Source organism: Trichosurus vulpecula, chromosome 6 (genome assembly GCF_011100635.1).
Source record: "Trichosurus vulpecula isolate mTriVul1 chromosome 6, mTriVul1.pri, whole genome shotgun sequence".
NCBI lineage: Eukaryota > Metazoa > Chordata > Mammalia > Diprotodontia > Phalangeridae > Trichosurus > Trichosurus vulpecula.
The window spans coordinates 275,537,735-275,553,203 of NC_050578.1; the positions used below are offsets into that span (position 1 = coordinate 275,537,735).

A 15,469-nucleotide genomic window follows, 5' to 3' on the forward strand; every position below is an offset into this window, starting at 1 on the left:
ATGTTTGTGGGGCAGCTAGATGGCGCAGTGAGTAGAGCACTGGCCCTGGAGTCAGGAGAACCTGAGTTCAAATCTGGCCTCAGACACTCGACACATGTACTAGCTGTGTGACCTTGGGCAAGTCACTTAACCCCAATTGCCCTGCCTTCCCCCCTCAAAAAAAAAAAAGAGAAAGAAGACAGATGTTTGTTGTGCCTAATTGAAGCAAGGCTAGATTTGGTTTGTGGGCCCTAAAGGTTAGAACCATGAGATCCTGGCCCGGGGAATGGCAAGGAGGCATTCTCTGACTTAATGCAGGAAAAATACCTGCTAACAATTGGAGCTTGCTCTTCATTGTGAACTGGGAAACCTCAGGAGGTAAGGAACTTCCCATCCCTGGGTATCTTTTAGAAGACAATGGCCATTCATTGGAGATGCTGGGCCTGCCTCTGTGGCTGTGGATGGGTCTCCACCCATCAGATGCCCAGCCTCTCAGCCTGTGGCCTCCAGAAGGGCTCTCCCTGGAGGGCTTCAGACAAAGGCTTGGTGAGCACTTGTCACGAGGCTGGGGAAAAGGTCCCTGCTTTAGGGATCATTGGCTAAGATGCCATCAGAGCCACCTTTCCTGCTGGCTGATTCCGTGACTCCTAGGTCACAGGGGTCGAGAGGCCTAGCCAGCCCCCTCTACAGAATGGAGGTTTGCCCATCCATCCAGCTTGGCTTTTCTAGTGCTTCCATCAGTTAGCAGGTCTGTGGACCTGGACAGGTCACTAGGCCACTGCCTCCCCTGGCTCTCCACAGTTTGCTGAACCTATTGTGAAATCAGAAGGTTGGACCAAGTGATCACAAAGGTGCCTGCCAGCTCTTAGACCCTAAGAGTGAAGAGCCCTGGGGGCAGCTACTGGCTACTCTGGACTAAGCCAATTAGGAGTCTGGCATTAACAATATAGAGTGGGATCTGGAGTCGGGAAGACCAGAGTTTGAATCCAGCCTCAGACACTTACTAGCAGCTGCCAGAGGGGGCTTCCAGAAGCCCACCGCCCCCCCACTCAATCAACCTCAGTGGCTCCCTATTCCCTCTAAGATCAGACAGAAAATCTCTGGGTTTTAGCTGCCTCTTCCCCCCTTTCCGGTTTCTTCCTTCATCCCGGGATAGCGGGACACCGGCCCTGGCTGTTCCTCATACACTCTGGGCATTTCCCCTGGCCTGGCTCCCTACTCATCTCTGCCTCCCTAGCTCCCTTCTCCAGGAGGCCATTCCTAGCTCCTCCATCGATTAGCCACAAATGACAGTCGGTGTCTGGACTCCGTGGCTGGCCTCTTGTTGCCTCCTGAGCTAGACTGGAAGAAGCAGGAAGCTGGTGGAGACAGAGGAGAGATGGTGGCTGCAGCAGACGCAGGAGCTCGGAGCTCTCCCCCAGAATTAGGGGAGGGGGCTTCTCAGTGCATCCAGTGACATTCTCCTCCAGGGGCAGCCACCAGACTTGGCACCTTCAGACAATTCTTCCATCTGAGGTTTCCCTGGCAGAGATCCTACAGGGGTTTGCCATGTCCTTCTCCAGGTCATTTTACAGATGGGGAAACTGAGGCAGACAGGGTGACTTGCCCAGGATCACACCACTCTAAGCGTCTAAGCAGGACTCGAACCCAGGTTCCCTGATTCCAGTGAACCCCCCTGCCTCTGAAACTCACTGGACGGATGGCCATAGGCAAGTCATCCCCGTCCAGCCTCGTGGACCAGCATTTATTAAGCACCTACTAGGTGCACGCCCCGCCCCGGGGGATTTGTCAACGTCAGCTGGTATTATGCAGCTTCTCCCTTCCGCTTCCTTCTTCCCCTCTCCCTCCTCGCTCCCGCCCCTTCCTCCCCGTCCTGCTCCCTCCTCCCCCTGCTCCCTCTGGCCCCCCAGAGGCCCCGCCCCCTAGAGGCCCCACCCCTGCGCGTCAGTCTCTGGCGGGCGGAAGAAGGAGGAGGCGGGACCAGAGGAGCGAGCGGATGAAGGGGCGCTGGGCCCTGGGGGGCGGAGCCTGAGCAGCGCCGAGCTTAAGGAGGCGGGGCTTCGAGGGGCAGGCCCCCCCCCCAATGAGGGCGGGACCCGGGGGTGGCGGTGGAGGAGGCCCTCGGGGGCGGGGCCGCCATTGGCGGAGCCGCGAGGGGCGGGACCCTATGCGGGGCGGGGCCTCGAGGGGGCGGAGCCGGGCCCGGGCTGAGTCGGAGCCGGAGCCGGAGCCGGAGCCCAAGCGGAGCCGGGGCCTGAGCCGGGGCCGGGCGGAAGATGTGGTTCTTCGCCCGGGACCCGATCCGAGACTTCCCGTACGAGCTGAGCCCGGAGCCCCCCGAGGGCGGCGGCGCGCCGGGGCCGGGGCTGTGGGCGCTGCACCGCGGCAAAAAGAAGGTGACGGGCCGGGGCCGGGGAGCGGGAGCTCGGCCGGGCTGAGCAGGCCGCGCTGGCCGGAGCCCGGGGCAGCCGGAGCCGGCCTGGCCCCGCCCCCGGCCCGCCCCCGGCTCGCCCTGCCTGACGTGGCCCCCGCGGCCCTGGGCAGTCCTGGGGGGAGGGTCCCCCCCCAGCAGAGCCCCCACGTGTCCCGGGGAGAGGGGGGGGGCCAGGGCTCGCCTCCCCGCAGACCGGGCCGAGGGGGACGGGGGACCCCCCAAGCTCCCGGTCCTCCCACCAGCCCGCGCTTCACCGCAGGCCACGGGAAATGCAGTGTCCGTGTTCGTGTACGAGGCCAAGCCGGGGGACGAGGAGCAGACGCTGGTGGCCAAGGCAGCCTTCAAGCGGCTCAAAACCCTGCGGCACCCCAACATCCTGGCCTACATCGATGGGCTGGAGGTAGGCCTGCCGGAGGCGCACCCCCAAGGGCCTCGGACCCCGGGCTCCTCCTCTGCCCTTCCTTCAGTTTCCCTTCTTGACCCTTACCTCCTGTTCTTTCTCTGCCCGCCAGATAAACGTCTTCTCTTCCCAAAAGATCATAGGAACTTTGGAGATTCTCTGTTCTTAACTTCCTCACTTACAGATGGGGAAACTGAGGCCCAAAGAGGGGAAGGGGCCTGTTGAAAGGTCATAGCGAGTTGGGGCAGGGCCCGATCCGAACCTTGGTCCCCTTTCCACTGTATCCCAGAGTCTCCTCTTCTCCCTTTGTCTTTAAGACCTCCCCCTCCGCAGCAATGCCTTGTTCAGGGTCTCCTGGTGTCCACAGCCCCTTTCTCTTGTCCCTAACCCCTTGGCTCCCCCATCTCGACCTGCCCTGTCTCTAACTTCCCATCTAGCTCAGCCCAGGGATCTGTGATCCTGGGCCTATACTGACCTGCCTATGTCTTGGTCCTTCTCCCAGACAGACAAATGCCTTCATGTGGTGACTGAGCCTGTGACCCCACTGGGGACATACCTGAAGTTGAAAGCAGAAACAGGGGGCCTGAGTGAGCTGGAGATCTCCTGGGGGCTGCATCAGATTGTGGTGAGAACCAGATGCCCGCATCCCTCTCAGCTTGCCCTTTGGGGGTGGTGAGGGAGGTGCTGCCAGCCTCCCGAGCTGTGCCCCAAGCCTGACCTCATCCCCACAGAAAGCCCTGAGCTTCCTGGTTAACGACTGCAGCCTCATTCACAACAATGTGTGTACGGCGGCTGTCTTTGTGGACCGAGCTGGGGAGTGGAAGCTGGGGGGCCTCGATTACATGTACTCGGCCCAGGGGGACAATGGGGAGCCCCCCCGCAAGGGGATCCCCGACCTGGAGCGCTACGACCCCCCTGAGATGACGGATAGCAGTAGCAAAAGCGTGGGGGAGAAATGGTGAGCATGGGGGATTGGGTGGGCAGGAGGGTCAAGCCCCTTGTGGAATGAGACCTTGTCCAAGGAGCCCAGAGAGCTGGTGGATAGAAGGCCCTTGCTCCTTCTCCCTGGCCTCTAGCAGTACCACAGCAAAGTAGAAACCCAGGAAAGCGGGGGAGGAGTAGAGAGCCCTGGTGCCACCTGGCTCAGCGTGGTCAGGCCCAGGAGGGCCCCTGAGTCCTGTCTTTGGGTCAACACAGGTCAGCTGACATGTGGAGACTGGGCTGTCTAATCTGGGAGGTGTTCAATGGCCCCCTGGCCCGGGCCTCCTCCCTGCGCTCCCTGGGGAAGGTGAGTCTCCGGGACCTAATTTCCCCCTCAGCCTGCAGGATGCCCCCTCATTTCTGGGTCTTGCCTTCCTCCTTTCAGCCATGGACCCCTGTCCCTTCTCTGGTCACCCCAGCCCTCTTGCCACCTACCTCATTCAGCCCCTTGTCCTCCCTGGCCAACCGAGGCCCCTCTTGTGCTTACCCTTCTTCCAGATTCCAAAGTCTCTGGTTCCCCATTACTGCGAGTTGGTGGGGGCCAACCCGAGGGTGCGTCCCAATCCATCCCGCTTCCTGCAGAACTGCCAGGCCCCTGGTGGGTTCATGTGCAACAGCTTTGTGGAGACCAACCTCTTCCTTGAGGAAATCCAGGTGAGCTCATGCTGTATGAGGGAGCTGCCCCTGAGAAGAAGGGTGCTGTTGGACTGCCTTCTGCCTCATCTGCCCCTTCTGCTCTGTCCACCGGGGGCCATGTTGCTTTTCCAAATTTCTTCTTTCTGTGTCCTTTCTAAGGTTGGGGAAATGTTGTGTACACACACACACACACACACTCACACTCTCACACACCGCCTCACTATAAATGCTATTTCCTGGCTGGCGATCCTGTGTTCAGTATAGACACAAAGGGATGGTGGGTGATGCCAGACTGCTCTGTCTGGCCTAGTCCAGCTGGCCAGCGAATAGTTAAGCAAGACCCAGGTTAGTTCATTCTGTGATCAGCAAGTTGAAACCAAACTAACATGGTCATCCCAGAGTCGTCATTGGAGCCGGGACCATCTCACTGGGCAGAACAGAAATGAGCCTAGGGTGGAGGGGCAAGAAGCATGGTGGGAAGAGAGGGGAGTGGGGAGAGAAGTCCCAATTCAAGGCCTGCTTATTAAAACTAATGACAGTTTGAAAAATAACCTGAAAAGCCAGCCCAGGTGAGCCCAGATTAATTGCAGTGAACATCGTGGGTCTGGAGAGAGGGACCGAGAGTGCAGAATGTGGCATACACCATCAGCTTTGCTCTGTGCTTTTTGATTCCAAGAGAATTTGGTGTGGGGTATATTGAGAAATGATGTGTGTTGGGGTTTAAGTTAACCCATTTTGGGGTTTTTTGGTTTGTTTTTGGAGGGGGGAAGGCAGGGCGATTGGGGTTAAGTGACTTGCCCAAGGTCATACAGCTAGTATGTATCATGTGTCTAAGGTTGGATTTGAACTCAGGTCCTCCTGACTCCAGGGCCATTGCTCTACTCCCCGCGCCACCTAGCTGCCCCTAAGTTATCCATTTTTAAAAGCAGAACAGAAATGTCCACTGCCACACACACAAGAACAACGTGACAGAGCCCCTCTTGAGGCACTTAGAGTCTCTTACAAGATCAAGGCTAGTTTAGAAATGAAATCAGTAAGGCCATCCTTGACAGCCCTTTGGCATCATGTGGAAAGGGGACTGCCCAGGAGTCAGGAGACCTAGATTCAAACCCCAGCCTGACGCCCACTCGCTACATTGCTTTGGATAACCCATGAATGTGAGCCACGGTCTCTTCATCTGTGGAAGGAAGGGGCTGAACTGGGTGCCCTCCAAGGGCCCCTCCAGCCCCCACCTTTTAAGCTCCTTTCTATTCTCTTGGACTCCCAGGTCTTGCTTTTATAGACTCATTAGAGCACTGGGCCGGGAGTCAGGAAGACCTGAGTTCAAATCCAGCCTCATTGTGTGATCCTGGGCATGCCACTTAACCTCCCATTGGATGTTTCCTCACCCGTAAAATTAGGATAGTAACAGTGTCTGTGACGGGTTGCCGTGAGGATTAAGTGGGATAACAGTTGTAAAGTGCTCACTGGCACACAGTAGGTGGTTCTCTCCCCGCTTCTCTGCCCATCCTTGGAGAAAGGAGCCATGTTCACAGAGGGAAAGGACCAGGGCCATGGGGTGGTAGCACTGGGGATGTGGTCCCTAGAATTTGCCGAGTCCTAGCAGATGCCCAGCTCCTCTTTTTACAGGTGAAGAAACTAAAGGCCACACAGGGCTAAGATTTGAACCTGGAGCCTTTCGCTCCAAAGGCAGCATGCTTTCCGCTACCTGAGCTGTGGTTTTGAGAACCCATTAAATGGCCAGACCCAAGGAGTAGTTATTCATGGTGCAACGTCACTTTGGAAGGAGGTCTGGAGTGGAGGGCCCCAGGGATCTATGCCAGGCCCTGTGAAGTTTCACATTTCTACTAGAGTCTTGGATAAAAGCATAGAGGAAGATGACACAAAGCAGAAAGAATTCGCTGTCCCTGGATGACAGGATCCATATTCAAAAAATTCTTGATGGACTAGAGGCCTGGGACAAATCTAAGAAGGTGGAATTTTTAAAAGTTTTATAAAGTGTTTTGTTTTTGACACAACTGTCATTTCCCAATAACCAACATTCCCTCTCCTGGACCCTTCCCTCTAACAAAGGAAAAGAGTTAAGCACAAGCAGGTGACTGCCAGCGATGTACGCACCATTCTGTCTCTAGTCCCCACCTCCAGCTCCTAGGGGAGCAGCGTGAGTGTCAGCATCTGGGATTCGGATACAGTTAATTTCGTCTGTGGTCAGTGGCTTGTTTTTCACTGGCCACCTTCACCTTGTCTTAGGACCATTTTTCTTCATCCGAATCTTCTTGGGTTTCTCCGAATTTTGTGTATTTATCTTTTCTTGCAGCACCATAGCATTGCATTATATTCACATTACCACAATTGTGCGGCCTTTCTCCAGCTGGCAGGCAGAGGCAGATTAGAGTACTAGACAGAGGATCCAGAAGACCTGAATTCAAATGTGACCTAGTGACCTGGGACAAGTCACTTACCCTGTGTCAGTCTCCTCAGTTTCCTCCTCCGTAACATGGAGATAATGATAGCACCTCCCTCCCAGGTCGTTAAGATAAAAAATGTGATGACATTTCCAAAGTGCTTTGCAAACCTTAAAGCATTCTACAAATGCTAGCTGTCATTAGGATTATTATAGGAAATACCCAATATGGAAACTCCTCCCGCCAGTGTCAGGCAATCGATAATCTGTCTGTTACTCATAGTCCTGAGCTGTCTGGGGCCTTGAGAAGTTAAATGACTTGTCCATGGTTATGTGTCAGAGACAAGACTCGAACCTTGACTTTGTCAGCTCCAAGGCTGGCTCTCTATATCTTTCTACCATGCTTTCCTACAGCCCTTCCAAAACATTGGCTGTTTTTGCTTTGATTATCTTATTGATTGATATCTTATGATTATTTAATGTATATTAAGTGAAATATCATAATTTTGAAAAATTATTGGTTTTAATTTATTAGTAGTTTGGAACATTTTTCATATGGTTGTTGATAGTTTTCATTTCTTCTTTTGGAAGGGGGACAGGAACAAGCATTTATTTATTAAGCACCTACTGAAAGCTTTACAGATATTACCTCATTTGGTCCTCACAGAAACCCTGGGAGGTAGGTACTATTGTTATCCCCACTTTTCACTTGAAGAAACTGAGGCAAAGAGGTAAAATGACTTACTCGGAGTCACCTAGCTAGTAAGTGTTTGAGGCTGCATTTGAACTCAGGTCTTCCTGACCCAAGCTTTCCCAGCGTTCTAACCATTTTACCACCTGGCTGCCCCATGATCATTTATGTGTTGTGATTGTCTCTTAGTCTCATATGTTTCTGTTAGTTTTCTGTATAGAATATCAGGCTTTTATTTGGGACATTTGATGCAAAGATTTCCCACTTGTCAGTTTCTCTTCTTATCCCAGTTGCAATAACTTTTAATTAATATTTTTATTTCATTAAATATTTCCCAATTAACATGTAAAAAAATTTTTTACAATCATTTAAAAAATTTTTGGATTCCAAATTCTCTCCCTTGATTTCAACCCTCCCCCCTCCTTGAGAAGGCAAGCAGTTTGACTTCGATTATACATATGAGGCCAGGTGAAACATATTTCCATGTTAGCCTTTTAAAATTTTTTATGATGGAAGATTATTTGCTTTGTCCTTTTGTGATTCTCTCTGTTGCTTATTTGGTTATGGAATCTCTTGCCTGGAGTTCTGAAAGGCACTTACTTCAGCTCTTAATTGTTGAGGTGATCTCTTGTGTTCTTGCATTCTGTCCTAAGCAGACCTCATCTGAGATGTTGTTTTTAGTTCTGAGTGCCATGTTTTAGGGGAGAAATGAACCAGCTGGCATGTATCTAGAGGACAGTAACTAGTGTGGAGAAGGGCCTTGAGAGTATGCCTTAGGAGGATGACTGGAAGGAGCTAGGGATGGAGAAGAGGAGACTTCTGGGGCATGATCAAGGCTTGTCACATGGAAGAAGGATGAGACCTGTCCTGCTTGACTCCTGGAGCAGATTTTGGAGAAATGCTTGCATGTTGGAAAGAGGCATATTAAGGTTTAATGTCAGGAAAAAACAACTTCTGGGCTATCAGAGCTATCTGCAAGTGCACCAGCCTTCCTCTGGTGCTGGTAGGTTCTTCTTCATTTGTGGTCATCAAGCACAGGCTGGATGGCCACTGCCTAAAGAGGCTATAGCAGGAATTCTTGCTCAGGTATGGATTAGACTAGATGATCCCTGAACCTCTGCCTTTGAGATGCTGGGATTCCATATCACAACTGTCTTATGCCAACTACTCTCTTATAGATCAAAGAGCCTGCCGAGAAGCAGAAATTCTTTCAGGAACTGAGCAAGAGTCTGGACTCCTTCCCTGAGGATTTTTGCCGGCATAAGATCCTGCCCCAGCTGCTGACAGCCTTTGAATATGGCAGTGCTGGAGCAGTCATCCTCACCCCTCTCTTCAAGGTGAGCTAAGCGTCATGTGACCAGGAAGGGAAGGAGAAGAGGTGCCCTTGGCTGCCGAGGTCCCAAGCTGACTTTCTGCCTAGACCTGAGTTGTGACCACAGGTCAGAGCCTCCAGCCCCTGTTCTCTTGCAGGTTGGGAAGTTCCTCAACGCTGAGGAATACCAGCAAAAAATCATTCCTGTTGTGGTAAAGATGTTCTCCTCCACAGACCGGGCCATGCGCATCCGCTTACTACAGCAGGTGGGTTGCTCCCCAGCCTTGGTTCCAGGGGCCCTCAGGGTCCTGGGGCAGGGATGTGTCTTGGCTGAGGAGGGGCCCCTTCCTTGGAGGAGGTGGGGGTAGGGGAGAGGAGAGCAGTGAACTCCAGATTTGGAGTTGGGAAGTCAGAGGACCACTTGGCTGCCTTCGGGACCTGGGGCACAGAACTTCTCTGCCATGCAGTTTCCTCCTTGGGAGGCTGCTGACCTTGATCACTAAGGCCCCTTCAGACCTTGGAGGTATCCACAGTAATGACTTTGGGGAGGGAAACCCAAGCAGCAAAGACCTGGGTATTTTGGCTGGCTACAGGGATCCTTTTTGAGCTGAAGAGATAGCAGGTTGCAGCCAGAGATGGAGCTTCCCAGGAAAGGAAGCCCAAGGGTTACATCCTGCTGGCCCAACCTGAGCCCAGGATCAGGAATGTTGCCTGGTCTTTGTTGTTTGTGGACTAGTTGGGAGAACTGAGGCAAGAAGGCCCCAGGAATGAGTGAAGAGATGAAAGAATAGTGAGTACTTTCTATGTGCCAAGCACTGTGCCAGATAAACAGATAGAAATACAAATTAGTTTCTGATAAAGCCCAGCCCACAGAGGAGAGCACAGTCATGGGCAGATGGCTGGCGGGCTGAGAGCTTCTGCCTTGCCCTGGCTCTGGGCAGTGGCTCCCCCTTGGTGACCTGCCACTGGCCTCACATGTCTCCTCTCCACCACCCCACCCCCACCCCCGTGCCGGCACAGATGGAGCAGTTCATTCAGTACCTCAACGAGCCAACAGTCAACACCCAGATCTTCCCCCACGTTGTGCATGGCTTCCTGGACACCAACCCTGCCATCCGGGAGCAGACTGTCAAGGTGCATTGGGCAGGCGCTGAACACTGGCCACGGCGGGGCTGGGGGGACGAGGCATACCATCCATCAGGGTCCAGTGTCAGCCCAGAGATCACACAGTAGGCCCTGCCTCACTCTGGGTTTGGGGCCCTGGACAAAGCCTGTTGCTCTTGGGCTTCAGCTTCCTCATCTTGAAAAGGAAGGGGTTGGACTGGGATGACTGTTCAGTCCATCCCCTTTCCAGAGTCCTGTGAAACTCCATCCCGAGTGTTTGGTTGTCCTGGGATCTCCTTGGCATGAGCCCGTGGCTGCAAGTGCCATCCTCAGCCTTCCTTCTGGACCTGGAGAGGTGGCCACCCCCACCTGCTCTAGGGAAGCAGGAAGTGAGGGGTGGGCAGGAGGGGGTGGCCAGCTGCTGGCTCTTCTCCTCTGTGTTGGTGGGAAGTTGGGAGCTTCGGAGGGGCAGGATGGTCAAAGCAGGGGTCATTGCTGTGTGACGACAGGACAGAGGGTCTGGGTGCTGGCTCTGCCCCTTGCGAGCCCTGGAATCTCATGATCTGACCGCCTCAGCCCAGTGCTCCTCTTTGTCTAGCCTGGCAAGTTGGTGTAGTGAAAACAGGCACTAGAGTCCAAGGCTTTGAGTTCAAATCTCTCCTCTTCCACATACTGCCTGTGACCCAGTCCCAGGTCCTCAGGGTCCTCACTGGACTTGCTGGCCGCTGAGGTCCTTTCCAGTTCTAGGGCTAGGATCGTCCCTACAAGGCAGATGGTCCAAACTTGGGTCCTTTACCTGACTGGAGAGAGCATTTGTACAGGGTGGTCTATACCAAAGGCATTACCAGCAGATCTGCAATGGGATCTGTCAGTGGGCCCACTTTGGGAAAAAGCTGCTTTGTCGGGATTTTTGGAGGGCACCTGAAGGTGGGCAGCAGCCTTTGTGGGGTAGAAAGGAACGGGGCCTGCAGCGGGCTGGATGGGCTTGCTGTCAGACACGGGTCTCCAGGATCTTGGAAAGGTTTTGAGTCAGGCTGTGGCCCCGGCCCCCACTTCTGTCCTCTAGTCTATGCTGCTCCTGGCCCCCAAGCTGAATGAACAGAATCTCAACGTAGAGCTGATGAAGCACTTTGCCAGGCTGCAGGCCAAAGACGACCAGGGCCCCATCCGCTGCAACACCACTGTGTGCCTGGGCAAGATCGGCCCCTACCTCAGTGCCAGTGTGAGTCAGGCACCTGCCTCTGCACCCCCTCCCCCCCAGGCTAGGTGGCCTCCTTATGTCCCTCGCTTTCCCGGGTGCACCCCAGAGCAAGGCCCAGCTTTGCCACAGTCTTGGCTGGGATGGGCCCCTGAGTGCCATCTCCTCTTCCTCAGACCAGACACCGGGTCCTCACGTCGGCTTTCAGCCGGGCCACCAGGGACCCTTTTGCCCCGTCGAGGGCAGCAGGAGTCCTGGGTTTTGCTGCCACCCACAACCTCTACTCCATGAACGACTGTGCCGTTAAGATTCTGCCAGTCCTCTGTACCCTGACCGTAGACCCTGAGAAAACTGTGCGTGACCAGGTGAGGCTGGGCAGAAGCCTGGGTACCAGGCCAGCTTTTGACTCACAACAAGACACAAGCTGCCTACCAGACCTGGGACTTAAGCTCACCCCCAGCCTATTGATTTTACACTAACTTCTCTGTTAGGTCTTTGAACCATCTCCTGCCTCCATTCTTTTGCCTAGGCTGTGCCCCTCAACCCCCTCCCCAGAAGCCTCCTTTGAGCCTCCCTGCCCCAGGTGATTTGCTGTCTTCAGATTGTCTTAGAGAATGTTGTCTGGCCCTCTTCTTTTGCCTTTTCCTGAGCTGTTCTGTGTCACATTTATTAGCGTTTGAGCCATTTTAGAATCTTAGATCTGGAGGTAGGAGAGAGGGACATTAGTGGGAATCAGGTCCAATCCTATCCTATTCCAGAGGGGGAAACTGAGGCCCAGGGAGGTGAAGGGCCCTTGGAATCTGCCCATGGCAGCCCTTCCCTTATATCCTCTCTGTGGCAGGATTTGAACCCAGCCCCTGGGCCACACTACCCCTTGTGTCTTTAGGGCCCCATCACGTAGTATGTCCTTCAGAAGTGTTTAAGAAACCTCTGAGGTCCCCTGGTGTCCCATTATATGGATCAGGAAACTGAGTCTGTGAGGTAACTCACTGTCTAGGATGTGATGGGGAGGGGTCTCCTGGCTCCCAGTTTCTCTCCCCTCCCCTCCTCTGTGCCCCCTCCCCCAAGGCCTCCACTTTCCCTTCTCTCTCTTCCCACAGGCTTTCAAGGCCATTCGAAGCTTCTTAGCCAAACTTGAATCTGTGTCTGAAGACCCAGGCCAGCTGGAGGAAATGGGTGAGCGCATATAGGTGCCCCTCTTCCCCCAGTCCTTCTTCCCTGGTACTGCGTGGCACCACCCCAAAGGTATTTATGGATAGCCTCAGTACTTCCCCTGAGGACCCGGTGATGAGGACCAGGCCCGCCTATGCCCCCGTCACACTGCTCCCGAAGCTCTCCCTCTTCTGGGGGCTTCTCCCCAGAAATCTCAGCCTTGAACATCCCACGTTGTCCTCTCTTCCCCTAGAGAAGGATGTCCACAGAGCCTCTAGCCCCAGGCCAGGGGCCACCGCAGCAAGCTGGGCCGGCTGGGCAGTGACAGGTGTCTCCTCCCTCACCTCCAAGCTGATCCGAGCCAACCCTACCACCCCTGACAGCGCCCCAGCCAGCGACGCCCCCCTCAGGCCACTCTCAGAAGGTGAGCCTTCCAATTCCTTGGGAACTTAGGATTCCAGACTATCCCTGGCTCCCATCATCATCATCAACAGATGGCATCTGCAGCCCCTACCTCACACAGCCACACAGCCCCACAGCCTCGGCTGCCTTATCCTACCCTGGATGCTCTACTCTCTGGACTTCAGTTCCCCAGGGCCGGACAGGATGGCCTCTGAGGGCCCTTCCAGCTCTAGACCCTGGGAGATTTTCATTTGGGGAGTGAGCCTGGGAGCTGCCATCCCACCTCACATAGCTTCTCTCCAGGTCCTGACCCTAACATTGGAATTTAGATCTGTCCAAACTTCCAAGCCCCATTTCCTGCCTGGGTGGGGTGTGGAGCTCTCTGTGGGCCCATCTCCTCTGCACAGCTTCAGCAGCCTGGAGCATCTACCCCTGGCCATCAGAGTACCTGCCGGGCGCATGCCCCTGGCTTCTCCCTCATTGGTTATGGACATGTAGGAGATCTGGATCCTCTGAGGAGGCTGGTGAACTCCTGATGTGCCCCCTTTCCTCTCTTCCCCAGGCCCCCCAGCAACAGCCCCAGTCCCAGCTCCAGCAGCTGCCCCTGCCCAGGTCCCTCCGGTGACCTCAGGTCAGTGGGACACAAGAGGGGAGGGGGAGGACGAGGAGGAGGAGGAGGCAGCCGAGGAAGGGGAGGGCTCCTCCGACCGGTGGGATGATGAAGACTGGGGCAGCCTGGAGGTAAGAGGGCCCATGGATCGCTCTCCCAGCCGCTTCCTCGCTCCTCCTCGTGCCCCTGCATGCGCTGGAATGGAGAGTCTGGGAGGGCAGGGGCTTTGGCTTTTTGGGCTTCATGTCCCTGGACTATTGATTTTATGTTCAGTCAGTAAGTTTCCTAGGGTGTGGAGGGTCCACAGCCCTGGGGGAGGTGAGCTCGGCACATGTCGGGAACAGGCTGCAGGGTGTGGGACCCCCTACTTCATTCTTGCCTAGAGATCCTATTCTGCTGTCATGGGGCAGGGGAGAAGCACCTCCCTTAGGCAGCCCAGGACCCAGCCTCAGATGCATCCTAGCTGGGTGATCTTGGACAAAGCACTGCACCTCTATTTGCCTCAACTTTTTTGCCCATGAAAGGGGGATTCATGATAGTAGCTCCTCCTAGGATAGTGCAAAGGGGCTAATACTTGCAAAGTGCTATGTCAGTCCCAGCTCTCTCCCTCTTGTGACCCCAGGAAGCTCACCACGGGCTGGGGCCTCCATTGCGGTACTCTGCACATGCGTTTAAGGATTTTCTTAGGGTGTGTGTCCCTTATACTCCCCTGGAAACAGCCCCTTCTCTCTTCCTGTTCCTCCTTCCCACATCCTGCAGGGAGGCCTGGGACATCATCGGCTACTCCTCCCAAATGGAGAGACCCATGGAGGGTTTAGGGAAGCCCAGAGGGAGCCTGTGCAGCTCAGGGTGGGAGGGCTGCTTGGTGCCAGAGTGGGGGCCAGGCTCTTTCTTTTTCTTGAGTCAGATCCTCTGCCCCCTGCCCCTTCCTCTACAGCAAGAAGGAGAAGCTCAGCGGGAGGATTGGAGCATCAGTGATAGGGAGCACCGGTCCAGGAGGGTGAGGCCCTGGGCTTGGAGGGCAGGGGGCCTAGCAGTGGGATCCCCTGAGTCCAGGTGGTCCAGTGACTCTGCCACCCCCCAGCCTCTGACTTTCTCCCATCGCAGGCAGGCAGCCCCTCTCAGAAGCTCCCTGAGTCTGATTGGAGCAGCTGGGAGGCTGAAGGCTCCTGGGACCAGGGCTGGCAGGAGTCAAGGCCCCAGAAAGTGCCTGAGGGCACCAAGCTGGCCAGTGAGTACAACTGGGGTGGGACGGAGACCAGTGAGAAGGCAGATCCCTTTTCAGCCCTGGCACCTCGCCTAACTGCCAACACACAGGTAACATGTGTGGGTGAGCACTGCCCAGGAAGGGGGTGGGGGAGGCCTGCCCAGCCTGGGCATTGGGGTGGGGGGTGCCGGTAAAAGCCTGAGCCAGGTCACTGGGGTCCTGGGAGGCAGTTTACAACCAGGACGAAGGTACAGGGAGGTGAAAGTCAGGCCTCTGAGCCCTTAAGTTGGCCCTGACTGACTTCTTTCTCTTCTCTCTCCAGAGAAATCCAGATTCCTGGAGCACAGAAGCCTCTGGGGACTGGGGGACTGAGGAGAGCTGGGGGACCCTGGAGTCAGAGAGCAGTAGGTCCCCTTGTCTCCCTTCTGGTGCTTTTCCTGGGGTGGGGTAATGGGATTCCCCAGAGCTGGGGCCTTGAAGGAAACCCCCCCCACTAAGCCCCCAATTCTCATGTCATGGTCTCCCAGGACAGGCCAAGGCTGAGCTTGCTCGAAAGAAGAGAGAGGAGAGAAAGAAAGAGATGGAAGCCAAGCGGGCAGAGAGGAAGGCGGCCAAGGGGCCCATGAAGCTGGGAGCACGAAAGCTGGACTGACTCTAGAACCCTGGCATCACCCCTGCCTCAGATCTAGGGATGCGGAGTGGGAAAGGGGCTCCTTCCTGGGGGCCTGGCCCACCCTTTGCCCGTGTATTTATTGTACAAACCATGTGCAAGGCCCAGGCCTGGCTTAGGGCCTGTCTCCCCATGTACATAATCAGAGCTGGAATACATTTTATTTCTAGTCCCTTGGAGTCTTTGGCCAGGAGTGTTGGATCTTGGGAGCTACTTCCTGGAAGGGGGGGAGCACTTGAGGGGCTGGGCTGCCTCCTATGGGGGGGTAACCGAAGGGCTGGGCTGCCTC

At 55.1% G+C, this 15,469-nt stretch overlaps 1 protein-coding gene across 3 annotated transcripts; it reads left to right on the forward strand.

Moving 5' to 3' along the window:
- Positions 1-2,177: 2,177 nt before the first annotated feature.
- Positions 2,178-15,359, forward strand: SCYL1 (SCY1 like pseudokinase 1). Of its 3 annotated transcripts, none has more exons than XM_036763300.1 (18): positions 2,178-2,375; positions 2,673-2,813; positions 3,316-3,438; positions 3,545-3,771; positions 4,011-4,101; positions 4,293-4,448; positions 8,704-8,862; positions 8,996-9,103; positions 9,858-9,971; positions 11,008-11,163; positions 11,316-11,504; positions 12,240-12,315; positions 12,545-12,715; positions 13,256-13,434; positions 14,241-14,303; positions 14,411-14,620; positions 14,833-14,914; positions 15,038-15,359. In XM_036763300.1, the coding sequence occupies exons 1-18, from the start codon at positions 2,256-2,258 to the stop codon at positions 15,160-15,162; spliced, it is 2,490 nt and encodes an 829-aa protein (XP_036619195.1). In that variant the 5' UTR covers positions 2,178-2,255; the 3' UTR covers positions 15,163-15,359. The 3 variants fall into 3 exon arrangements, with proteins under 3 accessions (XP_036619195.1, XP_036619194.1, XP_036619196.1); XM_036763299.1 differs by having other exon boundaries at positions 2,189-2,375; positions 14,211-14,303; XM_036763301.1 differs by lacking the exon at positions 14,241-14,303 and having other exon boundaries at positions 2,199-2,375.
- Positions 15,360-15,469: the final 110 nt, after the last annotated feature.